This window comes from Alosa alosa, chromosome 19 (genome assembly GCF_017589495.1).
Source record: "Alosa alosa isolate M-15738 ecotype Scorff River chromosome 19, AALO_Geno_1.1, whole genome shotgun sequence".
Classification (NCBI taxonomy): Eukaryota; Metazoa; Chordata; class Actinopteri; order Clupeiformes; family Clupeidae; genus Alosa; species Alosa alosa.
The window spans coordinates 23,123,647-23,144,574 of record NC_063207.1 but is presented as its reverse complement, the minus strand read 5'-3'; the positions used below and the strand labels follow the sequence as shown (position 1 = coordinate 23,144,574).

Below are 20,928 nucleotides of genomic sequence, written 5' to 3'. Positions count from 1 at the left end.
AGAGAGATTTCCCATTCCCCATTCAAATCCCTCTGTTTCTTAGCCCCTGTTTGTAGCTGAAACGCCACAGTGTTATATGACTGCCCCATGACTAGTACAATACCCAGGGAACAAAAGTATTGACCAACTACTATTTTGGAAGTGTTCTTTAATGAATTGTCTGCTGTTTGAAATGAACATGGACAGAACAACATGCTAATCTTGCTGAGCTGTTGCTTATCCGGACTAAAGCGTACTACATACTCGCCGCACCCGACCGGTAGCACGACAACGTGACGTCAAAATTGCGCAATTCCTCTGTCGCACAAGAAATTTCAGCCTCGCGCAGGCAGGTCGTGCACAGGAGATTTTTTTTCAGATGCGCGCGACAAGCAGGATGAGCTTGAAGCCAAGATCAGTGAGCATGCGTGCCTCTATACAGACATCAACCACATTCAGGCATTTCATATAGCCTAGCCCACATCTTAAATAAACATGTTTGAATAGTCAGTTTGAGAAGAGAGGGAAATTAACCTGGCTAGGTTACCAGCGAGTTCATGATTTTTAAATAGTCTGCTGGATAAGTTAATGAAGCTACCAGAGAGAGGGAATTAAGATGAAAGACCTAGGACCCAGGGACATGCCAATAATCCAATAAGCAAAAGGTAACAAAGATTTTTTCAACCAAAGGATACATAAGACCTGAAAAAAATCTCTTTCCCCAGGAAATTACACAAACTCATTTCCCAGCACCAGCCAGCTAGCTTATTTGCTAAAATTTCCCTCGGGATGAATAAAGTATCTATCTATCTGTCTATCTGTCTATCTATCTATCTGTCTATCTGTCTGCACACACCTTGGAAACTAGATGGTAATGATGGTAGTTGTGAATAGCAGCAACTGAAGTCTGAAGTATCATCACAGAGGGTAGTTTTTACTGCCATTGAGGCCAATGCCAATTCAGGAGAATATTGCAACTAGTGTCGCGACCACCACGTGCGAGTATAAATGGTTACGGCGCTCCCGTGACGTCACATTGTCCCGCTACAGGTCGGGAGTGGCGAGTATGTAGGACGCTTAACAGCCGTGTTACACCAGGTGTGCCATTGAAGCGCTCCGTTTGCGGAGCTTAAAAACAGGTTTAGAAGACTGGTCCAATTTTCCAGAATGTACGCGTTGCTATCACGTCTGGTGTAGCCAGTTCCATTGATTTATAGTGGAAGCTATTTGTTGTAGCATATGCTCCGCAAACGGAACGTACCTTATGTAGCCTGTCTATAAGGGTGTAAAACTAATAGAAAACGGTATAGGCGGGCTTGGAGATCTTGGTGTTTGACTGTGGTCTGAGTTGAATGTTCAAACTGATGTTTGTAACACTGTTGTAACATCTCAGTTTAATAATCAAATCTCCCCTGTCTTATGACCCCTCACACCTCTCTCTCCGTCTCCCGCTCTCACTACACCCCTAGAAGATGAAGGACGACTCGGACGGCGATAAGAGACAGCAGATCCACCACATCCAGAATCTATACGCCTTCAACCTCTTCTGCCAGAAGCGCTTTGATGACTCCATGCAGGTGTTTGCTAAACTAGGAACAGGTAGGCTAGTGAGTGTGGCATGAAATGTGTAGATCCAGGTAGTAACAGTCAGTTGTCTTGGAGAATCAGAAGAGTTGTGAAGAGCACCCTGTTGTGTCCCCAGATCCGACACACGTGATTGGGCTGTATCCAGACCTACTACCAGCAGACTACCGCAAGCAGCTGCACTATCCCAACCCTCTGCCCACGCTGTCAGGAGCCGAACTTGAGAAGGCCCACCTTGCTCTGATCGATTACCTTACACAGGTGTGTGTTTGATGCTGATATGCTTTCAGGACTTTCAAACAAAGAACTTGCTTAGGGGCAGCATCAAAGAACTTGCTTAGAGGCAGCCGTGGCCTACTGGTTAGCGCTTCGGACTTGTGACCGGAGGGTTGCCGGTTCGAACCCCGACCAGTAGAAAGCGGCTGAAGTGCCCTTGAGCAAGGCACCTAACCCCTCACTGCTCCCCCGAAGCCCGCTGTTGTTGCAGGCAGCTCACTGCACGGGATTAGTGTGTGCTTCACCTCACTGTGTGTTCACTGTGTGCTGAGTGTGTTTCACTAATTCACGGATTGGGATAAATGCAGAGACCAAATTTCCCTGACGGGATCAAAAGAGTATATATACTTATACATACTTATACTATACTTGCTTACATTTTTTGAAAACTGATGCTTTCCATGCAGAAACGCAGTCACCTGGTTAAGCAGCTGAATGACTCTGACCCCTCTACAACTTCGCCCCTTATGGAAGGCACGCCGACCATTAAGAGCCGCAAAAAACTGCTGCAGATCATCGACACCACACTCCTTAAATGCTACCTCCATGTAAACATTTTCTCTATAGTCCTTCTTGTGAATGCATGGCTAACCTTTGAAATAATAGATGTGTTGTCTTAATACATTGCACTCTTTTTTTTACCCCCGATGTAGACCAATGTGGCTTTAGTGTCCCCTCTCCTGCGTCTAGAGAATAACCACTGCCACATTGAGGAGAGCGAGTATGTGTTAAAGAAGGCCCACAAATACAGCGAACTCATTATCCTCTATGAGAAGAAGGGCTTGCACCAGAAAGGTACTGCTTTTACTTTCCTCCTTGTGCACGGTTGCTCTTTATTGATGGTGTGACTGTAAAGAACTCCTCATGGTGCCTTGGCTTGATGCCTCGTGATGTTGTGTCATTTGTTCCTTGTAGTTAAGATGTAATTGTTGAACACAGATGCTTACTGTTGTGGAACTGTCCAGCTTCAGTATTAGATTAAAGAATTCTAGAATAAAGCAGCAATATGAGTACCACATGTTAATTACGCGCAAAGATGGAAATAAAATCAAAACAAAACATGGTTCTGATTTCTCAACTCTACACAACTCAGAGCCACAAAAAAGCCCAGAGATCTTGTTAAAGGCCATACATACCTATGTGTATATAAAGAGCTCCTTGGCACTAGGGCTGTGCAATTAATGACTTCCAACGATTATGAAAACAAAATAATCAAAATGTAATGATTATTTTGCTACATTCAGTTTCATAACAATGCTTTCCTATTGTCTTGAGCTGTGGTGTGCATTATCTTTTTGCATGTTTTTTTTTGCATTCTGTTGTATTTTAAAAATGTAAAAGGTTTTGAATGTGGATGAGTTCACTGAGTCAAATCACTAATCGTGTTTAATAATCATGATCTCAATATTGAACAGAATAATTATGAAAATGATTTTTGCCATAATCGAGCAGCCCTACTTGGCACTGAAAGGCGAATAAGCTGCTTTCAGGTCCTGACACGTTGGGCTTGTTCCAGGTGTTCATGGCGGTGGCTTGCGGCCGGCCTGCTCCCGCTCCGAGACCATCTTGCTACACACTTTGGGCAGTTATCGGGCAGCTATTTTCCTATTCTAGTAAATGGGGAGCATAGAAAACACTGCCGTATTGGCGTTACGAACTAAACCCATGCTTTTCTATGTAGGATTCTTTGAGTGCTGAGTCTCCTCATTAGAAAGTCTTTAGTTTTACTCAGTAAACCTCAGCTGCAAGGATGATATCATACTCCTCGAAGCAGGCAGCTGTGGATGAGCCCCCAGGCAGCTGTGGATGAGCCCCTCTCTCTCTCTTTTTTCTTTCCCTTTTCTTTTTCTCGCTCTCTCTCGCTCCTATGTCCTCCGTTGCCTTGTCCACATGCCGCCTTCATGACATATCGGATATTCGGAAATCCTAACCTCTGATGGAGGAAAAATTACTTGAACGCAAGGTCGGGTCGGATTTTATGCTTGGTGACTCGTGCGGAATTCACCCTTCGCTAAGTCCCGCCCTCCTTAGTTACTGTTGCTATGCCTGACAAGCTTTAGCAACCTGCACGTCTATTACATAGGGGGAGAACCGGGACTTTTCAATGAAATGTAATTTACAAAGACATCGTACCACACTGAAAGCTAATATTTTGTTACTAGCAACCTACATCTGTCCTCTGTCAAATACAGTTGGAATTTCATCTCTGAACAAAACCGTTCATGAGTTATTTAAGCAGAAGTCAAATGTGCGTTTTGTTTCATTCAACTTTCCTGGCCAGAATGAATGGAACAGGCATGGGGGACGAAAGAAACATACTAGCTATGTACTTCCCACAACTTCAATATTTGACAAATAGGTGTTATTTTAAATAGATTGCTGATGGGTTATACATCTTGGTGAACGTCTGTTAACAACTTCTTGCCGTTATCGTGAAGCGTGTATCTCGCAGTTATGGAAATATCATGCAATATGCCATTTTTTATTGTTAGAACAATATGTGTTCCCAATTATATCATGTTTCTATAGTGTAACATGTTATTTCACTGTGTCTTTACGTGGGTTAGGGCACCACACATCCAAATAAGTGCCCTTCATGACCTACAGGCCTTCAGTCTCCACAGGTTAACATGGCAAAACTCGAAAAGCTTGTCAGACCTCCCATGCCTAGTGATGGTTTGCTAAGCCACGATTGGCCTGTGGCGGTTTTCGGGTGTGGCTTAGCGAAGGGTGAATTCTTGTGCCCCGAGGTACCCTACTTGACGTCACAATCATGCTCTCCAACCAGAGGCGATCTTCCTTCAAATAGGCAACGTAATTTATCACTTAAATTAAAACTACAAATTGAAACACTTGTCAGAGACATTTCCCTTGTTGCTCAACAATTTCTTATTTATTCTTATTTATATGTTTCCTGTATTTGTTTTCCGAGCTGATCTTCTAAACACACTATTTTTGGAGGTCGGGCTTTTTCAAATCAGATCCTCTGGAGTTTACGGTCGTCATGAAGGCAGTATAAGTTCGGTCATTTACTGATATTGTGAGAAAGTACACTGTTGACACACTAGCTAGCTGAAATATAGCTGGTATGACATTGCCTGGTAATAAACAAGGCTACCACATTACTTCCATGATTCTGCTGTCATTAAAGGCAAAGGTGAGCGCCCTTAAGGGCAACATTCCCTGTGTGATAACAAGGTTGTGTTACTTAGAGTACTGTGTTAGGGATATGAGATGTGTATGTTGTCTTACCAATTTCAAAGTATTTGCTAATCATGTCTGCTAGCAAGCACTACAGGCTCATCATCCAACTTTATTGGATATCATTATTGCAATCATAATTATTGTGACCATTAATACACTGAATATTTTCTAGTATAGGTACATGCAAGACATATAATGAAACCATGGGACAGAAGACCGTGTATTGAATGCATGAGTTTTTTTTTTTTTTTATTGCATGGGATAAAGGAAATGATTAAAAGGCTTTAAGAAATAGCTTTTCTGTGAGACTATTTGGAACGCCCTTTCTGTGAGCTCAATGACAGGTCCTCTTCAGAGGAAGATGTGTGGAGGTCCTCAGGAGCTGAGAATGATGTGTTGCTGGACTCCTCATCAGAGAACTCTTCAGGGTTACGGTAGATTGTGTGTAATCTCACTTTCCTCTTACCCAAAGTTTTTGTGTTTCCAACTGGTAGCTTTTGGAGAGACTGATCACTTTTTTTGCATGGAGGTTTAGGCTGCATTGTATAGTCCATTTGCAGTTCCTCCCTGAAATTCATGACAGATCTCGAGGCGATTACCTTACCAGGTGAACAGACGTGACTTCTCTTTTCTTCGAGACTTGAAATACTGGAAGACATGGACATGGGCCCACTTGATAAGCTTTCAAGCTGGTCCTCATTTTCACTGTTAATGTCATTCCTGGGCAAAACGTCAAGGCTTTTGCTGTGAACTGCAATGTCTGGATCAGTGTCTGCAGACCTCTGAAAGGTTGAGCATGATGACCACTTCCTTGCTCGAAATGACCTTTTATTAGCAGGGCATGCTGGTTTTGAAGGATAGATAATAGATCCTGATGAATGACTATTTGCTTCAAGCTCATTCTGTGATGTTTTTGAATTAGAGGTAGTTGCACTGTCGTCATGATACACGCCATCTAACACAGATGTAGCCAGACATATAGAAATTAAGTCTAGTTTAGATAATGATATCCACTGTCCTATCAATTTCTGAGTGGGAATGTTATTAATCTTAGAAATGTCACAGTGTAACTCTTCTCTGAAGAACTGAATGTTGCTGATGCATGCAACCATAGTTCCCAAAGTATCACTCAGTGCATTGATAACTAACTCACTTTCCTCCCCACTGTTGGATTTCTGTTTAATTTGATCATTTAGCTGGGTACTCAAGTGGTTAAGAGCTGCTACGGTGATCTGTTTAATAGAACTGGCCAACTCATGAGCAGACCGTGGATCAATAACTTCTAGGACAGGAAGCTCCATCATTTCAGGTTTTGGGATATCGTAGTCAACAATTTGAGATTCTGCAGCATTTATATTTATCAATAGAGCCATTTTGTGATAAACACTCTTAACTATGACTTCCATTATGTCTTTGATACTGACTGCAGACAAACGCTGTCTAATCACATTCTTCACAGACTGAATAATGCACTCTTTAAAGCATGCAGAGGAAAAATGTTCCAAAATTTCATCTGTAATTCTGGGCAGCAGGTGAGTGAAAGATCCTAGAGTGAGTGAGACATTGGTATCATCTGGACTCTTTGTGATGTATGCCTTGCTTCCTGTTGGTGACATGCTTACGGACTGCTTGATTACTTCATTTAACCACGTGCCTCTTCCAGCCCTTTGAGTAGGTGTACCAGTCCTACTAGATAGTGCAGAGTCTGTGTCCAAGAACATGCTAATCACATCCTCAATCAGGTCATCAGTGACAACATCAATACGGGACAATGCATTTTCTACCTCCAAGGTTTCCTCAGAAGCTGACCCTCTTTCAAGGTCCTTGCTCTTTTGAAGTTGTGAAGGTGAAGTGGATGGGCTTCTCGCCCAATCCATAAGAGTCATTTCAATAACATTTAATGTTCTGCATATAACATCAACTGCTGTCTGACTAGCCACAGGAGACAACCCCCTCTTCGGAGATTCTTGATTGATTGTAGCAATCAGCTTTTCTTTGACTTGGCCATAAACTCTTTTGATAAGTTCTAATGCAACTGCATTAAGCCGTTGGTGCGTGTTATCTTCGGGTGCTGAGAAGGGCCTTGGAGTCTCAGGTGACATGGAGACATTTTGTGTGGACATTGAAGCATTTAGCTCTGTAGATACGCTTCTTAGCATGTCCCTTGTAAAATGTCTCTCCTCTGCCCCCTGTTTCTGTTGTAGTGCTGATGTTATATCATTCATAGATCGTGACATTTTATATTGTTTCTTCAATACTTGACGAACATGCTCCTTAAATGGTGGTGTAGAGATATGTTGAAGAACTTCATTAGCAATAATGGGATAAAAATTGGGAAGTGACAGACTCTTAGTGGCAGCATGTGGTGTCCTACTAACAGTCGCTGCATGGGAGGTAGAATTCTGAGAACTGAGAGAAACTGTTGATGGAGTTTTTGCTTCAGGAAACCTGTTGTTTGCACTTGACATTTCAGGAACAACATTTGTATCCTCAGAACTGACAGCTGTATTCCACTGGTAGAGGTGACACACATTTCATCCCCAATCAAAGTCATTTTTATATCCTCTAATGATTTGCATACAGCTTTCATTGCTGTCTGACTGGCCAATGGAGACACCCCCCTCTTAGAAGATTCTTGATTTATTTTAGCAGCAAGGTTTTCCTTAACTGTATTAAACACTGCCTCTATTTGTTGTGATGCAGCAGCATTGAGTTGATCAAGAAGAACATCATGCTCGGGTGAGCCGCAAGCAGCTATCTCAACTGACAAAAGGGAGAGAATGTTTTCTCTTGACATTAAATCATTAAGTTCTTGTGATACTGTTTTAAGCATGGTCCTTATAGCTCTCCTCTCCTCAGGCCCCAGCTTTGGTTGTGGTGTTGATGACAACTCTTTTACAGAAAAAGTACGTTTAAGTTCATTCTTCACCGCTTGAGTGATCCTGTCCTTAAATGATGTTGTAGTAAAATATTGACTTACTTCGTTTGCAATTGCTGGATAAAAGCAGGGCAAAGATTGGGTTTTGGTGGTAGTATACACTCGGTTGGTATCTGAGCCGGTTGAATCAAGAGTAAAACTGGGCACATTCAATTGAATCTCCTGTGATTGAGAATGCTGAGAATTGCTGGGAGAGGATGAAGTAACAGAGAGAGCACTAATGGCACCTGCCAGCACCTTAACCTCATCTGAAGAGATCTCTGGTGTAGCTTCCTGTAAGATGACTGATCGAGATTGTTTAGTCTTGAAAACTTCTAAACTACTGGAGGAAGAAGAAGCACCAGAGAGCGCAGGGCTAGCACCTGCCAGCATCTCAATCTCTTCTGCAGACATCTCTAGTGTAGAGACTTCAGCTTCCTGTAAGATAACTGAAAGATATTCTTCTGTCTTGAAAACGTCCAGGCTGCTTGCAGGGGATAAAGATCCAGAGAGAGCACCACTAGCACCTGCCAGCGTCTCAACATCATTTGAAGATATCTCTAGTGAAGAGACTTCAGCTTCCTGTAAGATGACTGATTGAGTTTCTTCAGTCTTGAAAACTTCCAAACTACTGGGAGCACCAGTGACCTCACCCATAGTATCCACCTGACTTTGTACAACTGTGCCATCAGAGGAAGACTGTTTAGTTTTATGATACGGAAGAGTGTCCTCATAATTGTTTTTTTGATGGCATGACAATGCAATATCATTGAGAGAGGGGCACACTTTTGCCACAGTATTAACTCCTTTAGATGTGCTGACATTTGTAGGTTTAAGAATAACCTTTTTAGTAAAGCCTGCCAAAGCATCAAGATCAATTAAGGTACTGTTGGATGTTGAGAGATTGTCTTCTTTAGAGGAGACTGTTCCATGTTTCTCCACTTCTGGATCAACTGCTTTTTCAGAACTTACAGACCGCAACATTTGACTGGCAGAGGCAATGGACATTTCATTCCCCAGGGTCATTTTCATATCCTCTAATGACAAGCATACAGCTTTTATTGCTGTCTGACAGCCCAGTGGAGACACTCCCCTCTTTGGAGATTCCTGCTTTATTTCAGTGGCAAGTTGTTCCTTGACTTCACTGAACACTGTGTCAATTAGTTGTAATGTAACTGCATTGACTTGACTGAGAACAGCATTGTGGTCAGAGGAGGGCCCTGTTGTCTCATCCGGCCAAAGAGAAAGAATACGTTCTCTTGACCGTAAATTACTTAGTTCTTTGGATACTTTTTTAAACATGTTCCTCATAGCTCTCCTTTCCTCAGGCCCCACATTCAGATTTAATGATGATGGAAGGTCATTTCCAGAAAAAGAACATTTGAGTTCATTCTTCACTGCTTGAGTTATCCTCTCCTTACATGTTAGTGACGTAAGATATTGCATTACTTCATCGGCAATTGCTGGAAAAAAGCTGGGTAAAGAATGACTTCTGTTGGCAGTATACACTCCGTTTCCAACAGACACTTGGTCTGAGGTCGTTGAATCAAGAGAAACACTGGGCAGACTCAATTGAATTTCTTCTGTTTGAGAACGCTGAACTGCAAGGGGCTGACTAATCATGCTTGATGACCGAACACTCACTTCTTTTGAAATCTGTGATGCAACAGTGGTGTCTTTGGGCAGTGAACACATGGCATTATCTTTCATGTTCCAATCGTGGTTATTTTGGTCTATTGATGATCTGCCAGCAGACTTTTCCAGGCTTCCCAAGGGAGTACAACTGGTACCTGCCGGCATCTCAACCTCAACTAAAGGGGCCTCCAATATTGAGGTTTCAACTGTTTTAAAGGAAATTGGCCCACAGTCTTGAAAGTTGCCACACCAGTGGGAGAGGGTAAAGCAACAGAAGTAGCGCTACTGGCACCTGCCAGCATCTCAAGCTCATCTGAAGAGCTCTCTGGTGTAGAGACTTCAGATTCCTGTAAGGAGACTGACCCACATTCTACAGACTGGAAAACAGCCACACTGCAAGAGGAGTAGGAAGAACTAGAGAGATTACTACTAGCACTTGCCATTGTCGGTGGATAAATATCATCAGAAATCTTTGCCTCAATGTTTTTGGTTTTGCTTGCAACCTCAAATGGCCGTCTTTGGTCCATTGCCTCCCATGCAATATTCTCTTTCTTCACAATGGAAGCATTAATAGCCTCAGTCTTGGGCTCGACCTGGCTGTGAACAGCTGGGGACTTTGCAAAACTCAAAGATACATTTAAAGTTGACTCCTGTGATGTGCCATAATTCATGGAATCTTTTTCTGAACAGTATGATTCCGAATCAGAAGTGTTGCCACTTTGATCATGAATTTGCAACTTTGAGGTTCTTGCCTCGTCACTTGATGGACTGCAAGGACTGCAAGCAATACTTTCAAGTGCAATTCTGATAAGATCATCTGAAATAGCTTCAACTTGATATGTAAGCGTTCCAGTCCCTGATTCCTTAACAGGAGCCTCAGTTCTTGGAGCTTGTTCATATATGTCTGCAGCTATAGCTTCAACAAGGCTGATGGTTTCCATTAAATCTGTCTCAAGATTCTGTAGAACAAGCCTTAACCCATTCAGTGCTCTCTCAGAGGTTTGAGGAGATATCATTTGAGAATCTCCTAAAGAAGCAAAATTGAGTTTTTCAAGAACTTTGACTCTGATCTCCTGAAGGACGCTGTTAATGATTTCAGTCACATAAGGGTGAAGTTGTTTCACAGGTGAGGTATCAGATTGGTTCTGGTGTTCAGAGGACTCAACAAAGAGTTTGGAAGGCCTGACTGTGCGAAAAAGGCACAGTAATATGTCAGTAGCCAACTTGCCCCTCAGGACTCTGGTTGCCCTATGAGGACGAAGTTCAGAATTCGTCAGCATAGTCTCATTCCGGATGCACTCTGCAATTTGCATCTTAAAAGATTCACTACTTAAGTGGTCCAGCAGAGCCTGAGTAATTCTAGCCTTCTTGTTAGCCTCGGGATCAAGTTGGTTAGTCGGCAGCTTCACTTTGCCAAGACAAGGCAATTCTCGATATGGTGTGTCAACCGATGGGGGCAGCAATTTGATGACTGATGAAGATATCTGCCATACAAAAACCGAAATAAAGGTATTAACTACCATCATTCATTTGGAGGTCAGTAAAAGGATAGGACATATGGTATTATCAGGGTATTATGCATATGAAAAGTATCTGCTTACTCTACCTGGTTAGTTATGTCATGTCCCCTGGCTGGTAAAGGAGCAAGGTGTTGGAGTGTGGGCCTCCTCGGCACGGTAATTTTCTGTGGTGATTTTACTACAAAAAATATGAAATAATTCACAATTCAGTGACAATGCTTTTGGGTAGCAGTGCCACCTCAGTCCACAAACACAACTTTACTATTTCATTAGAGAGCAATAAATTACATTAAACCCTCCTTAAAAAATATGAGCATTAGAAAGAAATGTTCAGATTTAAGTGGCAAGGGCAAATCCGAAATGCCAATATCTTTCTCAAGCCCTTCAAGAGGCTGGAGAAGCTCTGGTTATAATGACACATTATGGTTCAAAAGTGGTGGCAGCAACACAATGACAGGGATTCCAATGACAAACCTAGAGCCAAATGATCTGGTCTGAATGCCAAGACCATTGAAAATTTACAAGACCAGAAGGCAGCCGTCCTGTCAAAAGCCGTCCTGTCCCCCCCATTCAGAGTGCTTGAGAGTTCAATACAATTTACTCACAGTCTAGATTCAATTATCTCTAATTGTCTTAAAATGAAAAGCTTTTTCGGGGCACTATGTATTATCACCAAGACTGGATTTTAAAGCCTTAAAAAAATAAAGGACCGTGAACTTGCTTTAGAAAAAAAAACATGTCATGTCAAAAAGAAAACCAGAAAATAGCATTTTCTCTGATAAATGGTCTCTGACCAACGGCTGCAGAGCCACTGAGGAGGCCTACAAGTCCTTCCTGGAAGAGAGACGCTCAAAACCGGAAGCAGTTCGTCGCATGCAACATGAACGGCCATAGTAGTAGTAGGTCTCTGACCACCAGTAGCCAATATGATTATGTATCATATTGGCTACTGGTGTTTATGAATTTACACACATAGCAGCACCATGGAGGCCTCTTAGAATTGTACAAAAGACCTCAGGTCACCACACATAATCCTCATTTCTATATGGAAAAATCTGTCAGAGAGGTTTCTTCCAGTTAGAGAAAATCAAAAGAAGCAAGAGAAGATCAGAAGAAGCAAGAGAAGATCAAAAGAAGCAAGAGAAGATCAAAAGAAGCAAGAGAAGATCAGGGTGCACTGATGTGTCCATTCACACACTTCTCAGATGAATGTACTAAGCCCCCTTCTGGCCTCTGGTTTTTCACAGCATCTGCTTGATTTCACTCGGAGTGGCCCCCAATGTAAATATTTTATGGCGCTTACCTGAGGTGGAGTTACCCAAAACTTGATTGAGAAGTTTTGTTTGAACCTTAGTGTGTACCCTCATATTCTCTAACTCCCTTAGGGTTTTCGTCAACGTATCCACTTCTGCCTGCTGTGCTGCAGCCCTGTGTTCGAAGATACTTTTTTCCTGTAAAAAGACAAAATATTAGGGATTGTAGGACGTGGCTGGAACAACACATTACTGTACATATAATGTCTAACTATCTCACCCTTTGGCTCCTTTTCTCCTGGATGTCTCTCATGTATCTCTTCCTGTTCAACTCATGTTTTATTTCATTTTCAATGAGGTGTAGCCGTGTTCTATCTGGTGCAGATGTCTGCGGTGTCTGTCATTTGTGAAAAAAAAATTGAGCGATTTATTATGAAAAATATCAAATATTTTTTTATTAGGCTATTAAGAAAATACAGTAAAACCACCGTAAAATATGCTCTCGTCAGATTATATTTCTTCAAGAAATTTGAAGCTGTTCCTACCGTTATGCTCGGAAGTCGTCTTCCATTCAGGAGTCCATCCTTCTCTTTGATTGTCCTCTTTTGGATTTTGGATTTTTTTGTTTGCCTTTGAATTTACATGTTGATTTAATTTCATTTCAATATGAGTAATTCAGAATTTGCATTAATAGTAGGTCAAAAATACAGTTTCTGCTTCTTAAAATGGCATTATCCTTGTAGTTCATATAGGCATCACTTAACAGTCCTTATTTATAGTATATATTTTCCTTACTCCAGTCCATGCTGCTGCTGTGATTTATCATGCCTTGGGAGCTCATTCGATCGTATGAAGGTTCTGATATCTTCCCCAGTCACGCTGTCTGAAATTAGACCCTGCTCTTCCAGCTCAAGAAACTTTTTCTGTCTTTCTCGCTATGAATGGAATAATAATTAAGTGTTTGCTGTAACTGTAATTAAACACATACATTATGTGAAAAAACAAACACAATGAATTGATAGGTACCTGTTGTTTGTTTTTAATGTCATTCTTGACATCATCCACATAATCCCAGTACATACTGTATTCCTTGCGAGAACATACTACCTACAGGTATACGATTAGGCAAAACAGATTAATATGTAAATATATTCCAATAATATGGCAATTAAAGTAATATGCATCATTAGTTAATAGTCGTTTTTGGATAGAGATTGCGTAACATTCACAGAGAGAGGAGGCGTCTTTATGCCGCATCTTGTGTCTAAAAACGAGGCAAAACATTGCCGGCCTGGTACTTAGTACCGTAAGTGTTTATACACAAGCAGGCATGTTCAGGAGACAGGACCAAATAGCAAAATGAAGCATGATGTTCAACATTGGGCGTGAGGAGTAACACATGGGAACGAACTATGCATGATTTTCACATAGCTTTGACATGCATAGCTGGGGATTTTGCCATCACTAATTTTACCCCCATAACTTTTGACAACTGAAAATAAAATGTGATACAATGAACAGAAAGCCTCTTCAATGTGCTTAATTGCCATGTAGGCTAGCCTGTTAATCAAATTAATGTAGGAAAATAAAATTCTGGGTCACGTTAGTGAATGAGAGTAGGCCTAACGTTGCTGTTCCCTGAAGATGACTCAGATCCTACAGTTAAGTTATGTTGGCCATTCATCTACAAATGCTTTTCTTTTGGATGCCAGAAACTGAGTACCGTATTTTCCAGACTATAAGTCACACTTTTTTTCATAGTTTGGCTGGCCCTGCGACTTATAGTCAGGTGCGACTTATATATGAAAAAATATATAATTGAACATGTTTTTAAATGTTAATTCATATTAACTGACATGAACCCTACATGAAACATTACTATCTAGCCGCGAGAGAGCACTCTCAAATGCACAAGTTCTGTGCACTTTCAGTCAGAGATTAGTGGTTGCGCTATGCCTGAAACACATGTGTATACCTAAATCCTCAAATTATGGCCAGGATTCTGTTTGGGCTTCAGATTCGGACAAATAAAAGCCAGTAATAATTTTGTTTCAATTTAACACTGAATAAAAGAGCTCTTCTTAATATTTTATATTGTTGGTTGGTTTAATATTGTTGCCAATGAAAAGTCATTGTCTTACACCAAGCTACCGGTTGCATGCCGCCCCCTTCTGAGCTTGCCAGAGGCTGAAGCAGTAACCTACATTTAAACACAATTGTTGCTGCCAGGCATCAGCCTACAAATTTTATAAAAAAGTAAATCATGAACAATTACAAAAAATAACTAAATTTAGGCCGAATAAGGTTTCCATTTCAGCACACACGTTCCATGAATAAATTAAAGCGGGTGCTTTCATACATGAAACTCAATAGTAAACCATCAAATACCCCACAGATTTCAGTGGTCATCAGTCCCGATATTTAGCAATATAATCAAACAGTAAGCCATGCCCCAAATAAAGGTGCTGTGCTTTGCGCAGCCTAAATAAAAAAGACCCCAGCCATAATTTGAAGATTTACGATAGTCTGTCTCCTAAACATTCCTCACCTGTTATCTAGACATGCATGAAAACATTTGAAAACAACACTTACTGCCATGTAGGCTAATATTTGATCGCTGTTTTGCTACTAATTAACTTTCATGTACTGAATACGCACACTAGAAAGTGAGGCCTACTATGCGCTTCGTGTCTGTATCTGTCTGTTCACGTCCGCAATCGATTATAACGTTCCTCAAATGGGGAACACATCCATGTTTTCTCACGTTATAGGCTGTCATGCTTCTGTGTTTACAAAATTCCTGACGGTTCCTGATCGCTTAACGTTTGTTTTCCTTTCCTGTCGATTGCGGTTGATGTAGAAGCAGCTTCTAGGCTATAATTTGACTTCAGCGATGAGAGAGGGAGAGAAAGAGGCACCCGCAAAGTGGTCAATGCGCGTGTGTCTCTGCATGGGGTTCAATTGAAATCAGAGTTGGTCCGTCCAGTCAATAGTCCCGCATTCAGGCCGCTCCATTATTAGATTAACTTATCAGACAGCGCTGTAACATGTGTGGGAATTTCTCTCATTATGATGGAGTTGTGGGACTTTTATTATTATGCTCAATACTTAATAACTTATGCGCAATACCCGCAATCTCGCGCTGAAATTTAGGCCCTGGTTTTAAATGCGCATATTTTTTTCTCTCGAGCAATTGTTCTGCTGCCAGCTTGTGCCAATATATCGTCCAAAATGCTTGATCGTATTGCATTCTCCACATTTTTAGCTAAATTTTCATGCCACATCAGCATTTTTGTTCAGTGAATCTTTTGTAAGTTGCTTCACAATTAGTGCGGGCACTCGTCAGCAGCCTTCGGCTTGCCTCTAGCCACTATTCACTCCTTCATTTTCATTAACATTCCCTGTAGAATTGTCAATATTTTTGGCCTCTGTGTCCAGTTACATCTGTCTGTTCTTGGTCTTGGATTTTGTGAAATAAATTTCTAAATATCACCTGCTTGATGCAGCTTTGGTCTGCACGTCCTATTAAAACCGGTCTGTGCTCTCGTGGGCATTTAATCTGCTGCCGGCTTGTCACTCCACATCGCCCAAAATGCTTGATTGCATTGCATTCTCCACATTTTTAGCTAAATTTTCGTGTACCATATCAGCATTTTTGTTCAGTGAATCTTTTGTAAATTGCTTTACAATTACCTTCGGGCCTATAGATCTATGCCTGGCTTGCTTCGGTCATGTATTTTTAAAACCATCTTTTTCTCTCTCTCTTGAGCATTTAATCTGCTGCCAGCTTGTGACTCCACATTGCCCAATAGATTGCATTGTATTCTCCACATTTTAGAGATATTTTGTCATTTTTTTCAGTGAATCTTTTGCTTTACAATTAGGCCTATCCGGCCCCTTTCTTGGCTGCCTTCACTCTCACTCCTTCTTCGTCTTCATTAAGATTAATCTTTTTGGCCTCAATAATCCAGTTACATAGTCTCTGTTTTTGGTTTTGGATTTTGTGAAATACAATTCTAAATATTTATGTCCATTTAAGTCCAATGCGACTTATATATGTTTTTTTCCTGTTCATGAGGCATTTTTTGACTAATGCGACTTATACTCTGGAGCAACTTATAGTCTGGAAAATACGGTAATATACCATGACAGTTTGTAAGGGTAAAGCCTGCTATTGCAAGTTTTGGTTTGCCAGGTCCATAGGCTATATACTGTAGGCAGTGTTTCTGGAGAGAATGTTGAATTTAGTCAGACCTGTGTGATAAAATATGTCCAGGCTATCTCTATCTCTAACTAGCTCATAGCGAGAAGAATGTATGACAGAAATAACAGTGGACTAACTATGGATAAGTGGATAACTTGTAGACCACAATGGTAAGAGTTCACTGTCATTACATTTAGCTGTTTGGCTGCATAGCATGGTAGTTTGTTTGTTAAACAGTGACATTAAGCTATGTTCGCTAATGTCCAGCTTCTGGATGTTATGTGTTCTGTGGCTAACAGTAATTATAATGTGATAATGTTAAAGCTTGCTAGGACAGACGCACAAGGAGTTCATTCTGGATTTTAGGATAGCCTATATGGCAACCGATTGCATTCCGGCCTACAGTCAACTCTAGCAGCTTGACTTGAATCTTTGTGGACTTAAAGATTGTTGTAATGTGCTGTCTCTACTATAGCTGTTTTTGATCAGTCAGACTTTAAATCTCCTGTGGGGGGTTGGACATATGTAGTGTCATCAAAACGTCCGCCCAGATTCCCCCATTCCAACCTTGACGCATTTACAGTCGTGACTGAATGAAATGTTTTGCCTTTATGTCTACCCTCGTTGGTGGTAAAATTGCCGGGCCAGTTCAACCAGCCATTCCATCTAACAACATTGTGTCTAACAACATCCAGCGTTTCGCCATAAAGGTGCACAAAAAGGCGCCATATTACTCAGTGTTAAAACGACTATTGACTTTGAAAACGAGACATTGAGAACTTTGAAAAAGCACTGGTAGTTTACTTACAAGACGATATACACAGTATCTTCACGAAGTTTAGCGTTTGCAGCCATCTTGAATTTAGTCACGATAAGTCGAGCAACGAGTAAGAATGAACAGGTATGATAAGGGATCAGATTCCAAAAATAATTCAGTGGAAATGCATGGATTCCAGTTTCTTCCAGTAGCAGCAACTGGAATCCATGCATTTCCACTGAATTATTTTGGAATCTGATCCCTTCATCATACTTGTTCATTCTTAGTCGTCGCTTCGACTTATCGTGACTAAATTCAAGATGGCTGCAAACGCTAAAACTTCGATGAAGATACTGTCTGTATAAATCGTCTTGTAAATAAACTACCAGTGCTTTTTCAAAGTTCTCAATAATCTGGCTTTAAATCAGGGCCCTCGGAAGTCTACCAATGAAGTGTGGAGATACATTGAGCCTCGTAAATGGGTGTAAAACAGTGATTTATTTGCATGGCTAGCCCGATGCCGAAGCACCACTATTGAAAAAGCTGTTGGTAGCATCGGCTAACTAGCGCCAGATTTTGGAGTGCAGCGGACACGCCGAGATGGGCTATGAGACATACGTTCACACTCGGTATCATGTTTCAATATCACACCGGAATTCTCCTTTAAATGTTATTATATTGCTGAAAGTCACCTTGGATAAAAGTGCCTCCCAAATTAATAAATGTGTAAATACTTACCCTAGCAACACTCCCATAATGTCAAGCTGGCAACATCCATAGAAACTAACATAATTATCATAGCAACCAGCCTAGCAACCACTTTATTTAGCATAGGAACCACCATGTCTAATCTAGCAACACCCTAGCAATCATCTCAACTACCCTAGCAACCACTACCATAATATCAAACTAGCAACATTCATAGCAACTAACATAATTACCATAGCAACCAGCCTAGCAACCACTTTATTTAACATAGGAACCACCATGTCTACTCTAGCAACACCCTAGCAACCATCTCAATTACCCTAGCAGCCACTACTATAATGTCAACATAGCAATCGCCATAGCAACAAACAGGATTACCAAAGAATCTATCATATCAACCACTATGACTACTCTAGCAACACCCTAGCAACAATCTCAACTCACCTAGCAACCACTACCATAATGTCAAGTTAGCCACATCAATAGCAACTAACATGATTACCATAGCAACCAGCACTTCTACTTTAGCAACACCCTAGCTACCACTATCATAATGTCAACCTGGCAATCGCCATAGCAACCGGCACGCTACCTCCTACCTATGTCCCTTGTATGTCTAAATATAAATGGAATTTCATGACTTTTTCCAAAACTTTAAATGAATTTAGGCTACTGAATTCTGTTACTCCAGACCTAGATGGGATTTTACAATTCCATGACTTTTCCAAGTTTTCAATGACTGTGGGAATCCCCTTAGACCTTTTGATGAAGACCCTTTCCTGTGTAACAATAAAAGTAACAATAAAGAAAATTAGTACCCCAAACCTACCGTTTCACCCAGTTTACGCCGAGTGAATGTCCCACTGGCCTCTGGCCGGGTAGAGGGTTCTGCCATGGCGGAATTCCTCCACATTGGCAACAGGGATTGTTAACTGCGTCCCTATAATAACCAAACAACAAATCAACTTATTTGTCTTGCCATTATGGTATGGCTGCAGATAAATGGAATGGACCAAGGTATTTCAGTTTAAGATAAGCTGCCTGGACTTTTAACCTACTTATTTGACAGATTTGTGCACTGAATAACTGCAAAACATCTCTGACTGGAGATCTTATGAGCTTAAATTAGGCCATGACTATACTACACTATAAACTGTTAATTTTATGTTTATTGATTCCATTGTAAGTCACTTTGGATAAAAGTGTCTGCTAAGCACCATAACCATAAATGTTTACACATAATCTAGCCTAAATAAAAATATGAATTAGCGTATAATGTAATATCTAGGCCCACAGCAGATCTAATAAAACCATGTTAGTCATATCTGTCTTGGATGCCATGTTCACAAAATACAAAAAGGTTGCATACCATACTCCTTGCTGAATCAGCACTGACTGAATGATCAATCTCTGCAGCAATAATTTAATAGTGTGGCACCATTACATCACAATGGGACACTGTTGATGACGTCAGACATCCATAACTACTGTTGCTAATATGTTGCTAGGTTACAAAAAGTGTTCTAGAATCTTAAAGGCTAGAGCCGTAGTTATCAAAGATCCTTGATTACTAGCTCCGCTTTAACCCTCTCTGGTAGTTATGTTTCAAAGTAACAAAACCAGAGCCATATAAAGGTCACTTCCGGGATCTTTTTGAAGTTTACATGAACCACGTGACCTTAACGAATTTTGAAAACCCATTGTCGCAACTCTACCTTGACAAAACATGTTGTTTGTGTGTCTGAACGTTTACATGAAAGAAAGCAGATCAATCGCTAGAACTACAGTAACTACAATCACGCACGCTGATCGCTGCAACAAGAATACAAAAATAAGCAGCTCTGTAATCTGAGCTCTGCACAGATCTTTGAAACACTTGCTCATAACGTGCTGTTAGCACTACCTAGGCTACCTCATGATTATCAAACGTTTTTTCCCCGATGGTTGACTAGTTGTGGTTAAGCTGCTAGCGCTTGCCTAACAACGTCTATTAGTCTAGCAGCTGTTTTAAAAATCAGTGTAAGATACGGCCTCTCCAGGCTTATTGCTTAATTAGGCTAGGCTAAATGGCCTGGCACGGCCCTAAACAGATGAAGGCTAAACAAGGATAAAGAAGACTGTCTATCTCTTCAGTTATCAAACTATTTCAAAATGGTCAAACTGCCAGGGGGGCTATTGAATGTGGGCTATCGAAAATAACAAGACATAACGTTAATTGATTGAATAAACATATATTTAGTAAATTAGACCTTGGCAGTAACCAGAACCATATTTTCTTCATTAGCCTAACTGTTCCGTTTATACGGAAGTGTTTTCAGACATCCCAACTTGCAAAAAGTCTTCTTTGCATCACGAAGCCCCCCCCCAAAAAAAATATCAGTACAACAAATAAGGAAGGCCTATAGATAGAAATTGTGAAAATAAAATATGTAGATTTTGGTAGTTTGGTCTTTTCATGTAGCCTTGGCAACTAGCCATCTAGTAGACTATAGGCCTGAATAATATGCACATGAATTGTTAAACTCACCTCAACATGTCTTTTGCAATCATTTAACCCGCTGTGGGCAATGCTAAAGTCACTGTTTACAAACAGTGCAGCGTGCAAGACTAGGTCCATCATTATGTTTTACTATCAGACAAGGGTAGCCTACACTTTGAAATGGGTCTTACATTTTCCTTTTTTTGACGCACTGACTCTACCATGACGCTCCTGTTTCTACTGAACTGATTAATTAAGTTCGGGAGAAAAGACATAAAAGCCCGCCTACACTGAAAACTGATTGGTTGATTTAACGAAACAGGCCAATCAGGATGCTCTCTGTCTTTGATGCGCTCAGACACACACGCACCACCTCTCTCTCTCTCTCTCTCCCCTCGTGTGCGCGCTACAC

The 20,928-nt window shown here is 41.0% G+C and overlaps 2 protein-coding genes across 9 annotated transcripts in view; one reads left to right on the top strand and one right to left on the bottom strand.

Annotated features, from left to right (window-relative positions):
* vps39 (VPS39 subunit of HOPS complex) overlaps window positions 1–20,928 on the top strand; it is a 44,246-nt gene that overhangs the window by 6,714 nt on the left and 16,604 nt on the right. Inside the window, exons 11-14 of one of the 2 annotated variants that reach the window (XM_048227321.1) lie at window positions 1,452–1,578; window positions 1,682–1,824; window positions 2,247–2,387; window positions 2,493–2,634. In XM_048227321.1, coding sequence (XP_048083278.1) covers window positions 1,452–1,578; window positions 1,682–1,824; window positions 2,247–2,387; window positions 2,493–2,634 — 553 coding nt within the window. Of the gene's footprint in view, window positions 1–1,448; window positions 1,579–1,681; window positions 1,825–2,246; window positions 2,388–2,492; window positions 2,635–20,928 lie in introns of both variants that reach the window. The other variant, XM_048227320.1, reaches the window with a different exon arrangement.
* LOC125283850 lies at window positions 5,267–20,587 on the bottom strand. 7 transcript variants are annotated; one of them, XM_048227322.1, is made up of 9 exons: window positions 19,407–19,477; window positions 18,867–18,977; window positions 13,395–13,475; window positions 13,164–13,303; window positions 12,914–12,998; window positions 12,649–12,765; window positions 12,419–12,566; window positions 11,202–11,293; window positions 5,267–11,079 (listed from the first exon to the last, which is right to left on the bottom strand). In XM_048227322.1, exon 9 carries the CDS (start codon window positions 9,758–9,760, stop codon window positions 7,295–7,297), a length of 2,466 nt encoding a protein of 821 aa, XP_048083279.1. In that variant the 5' UTR covers window positions 9,761–11,079; window positions 11,202–11,293; window positions 12,419–12,566; window positions 12,649–12,765; window positions 12,914–12,998; window positions 13,164–13,303; window positions 13,395–13,475; window positions 18,867–18,977; window positions 19,407–19,477; the 3' UTR covers window positions 5,267–7,294. The 7 variants fall into 6 exon arrangements, with proteins under 7 accessions (XP_048083285.1, XP_048083279.1, XP_048083284.1 ...); XM_048227328.1 differs by lacking the exon at window positions 19,407–19,477 and adding an exon at window positions 20,565–20,587; XM_048227324.1 differs by lacking the exon at window positions 19,407–19,477 and adding an exon at window positions 20,565–20,587 and having other exon boundaries at window positions 11,202–12,566.

Excerpts from the sequence above, each read along its gene's own strand:
- LOC125283850 (XM_048227324.1), bottom strand. The coding sequence starts at position 9,760 with ATGCCGGCAGGTACCAGTTGTACTCCCTTGGGAAGCCTGGAAAAGTCT.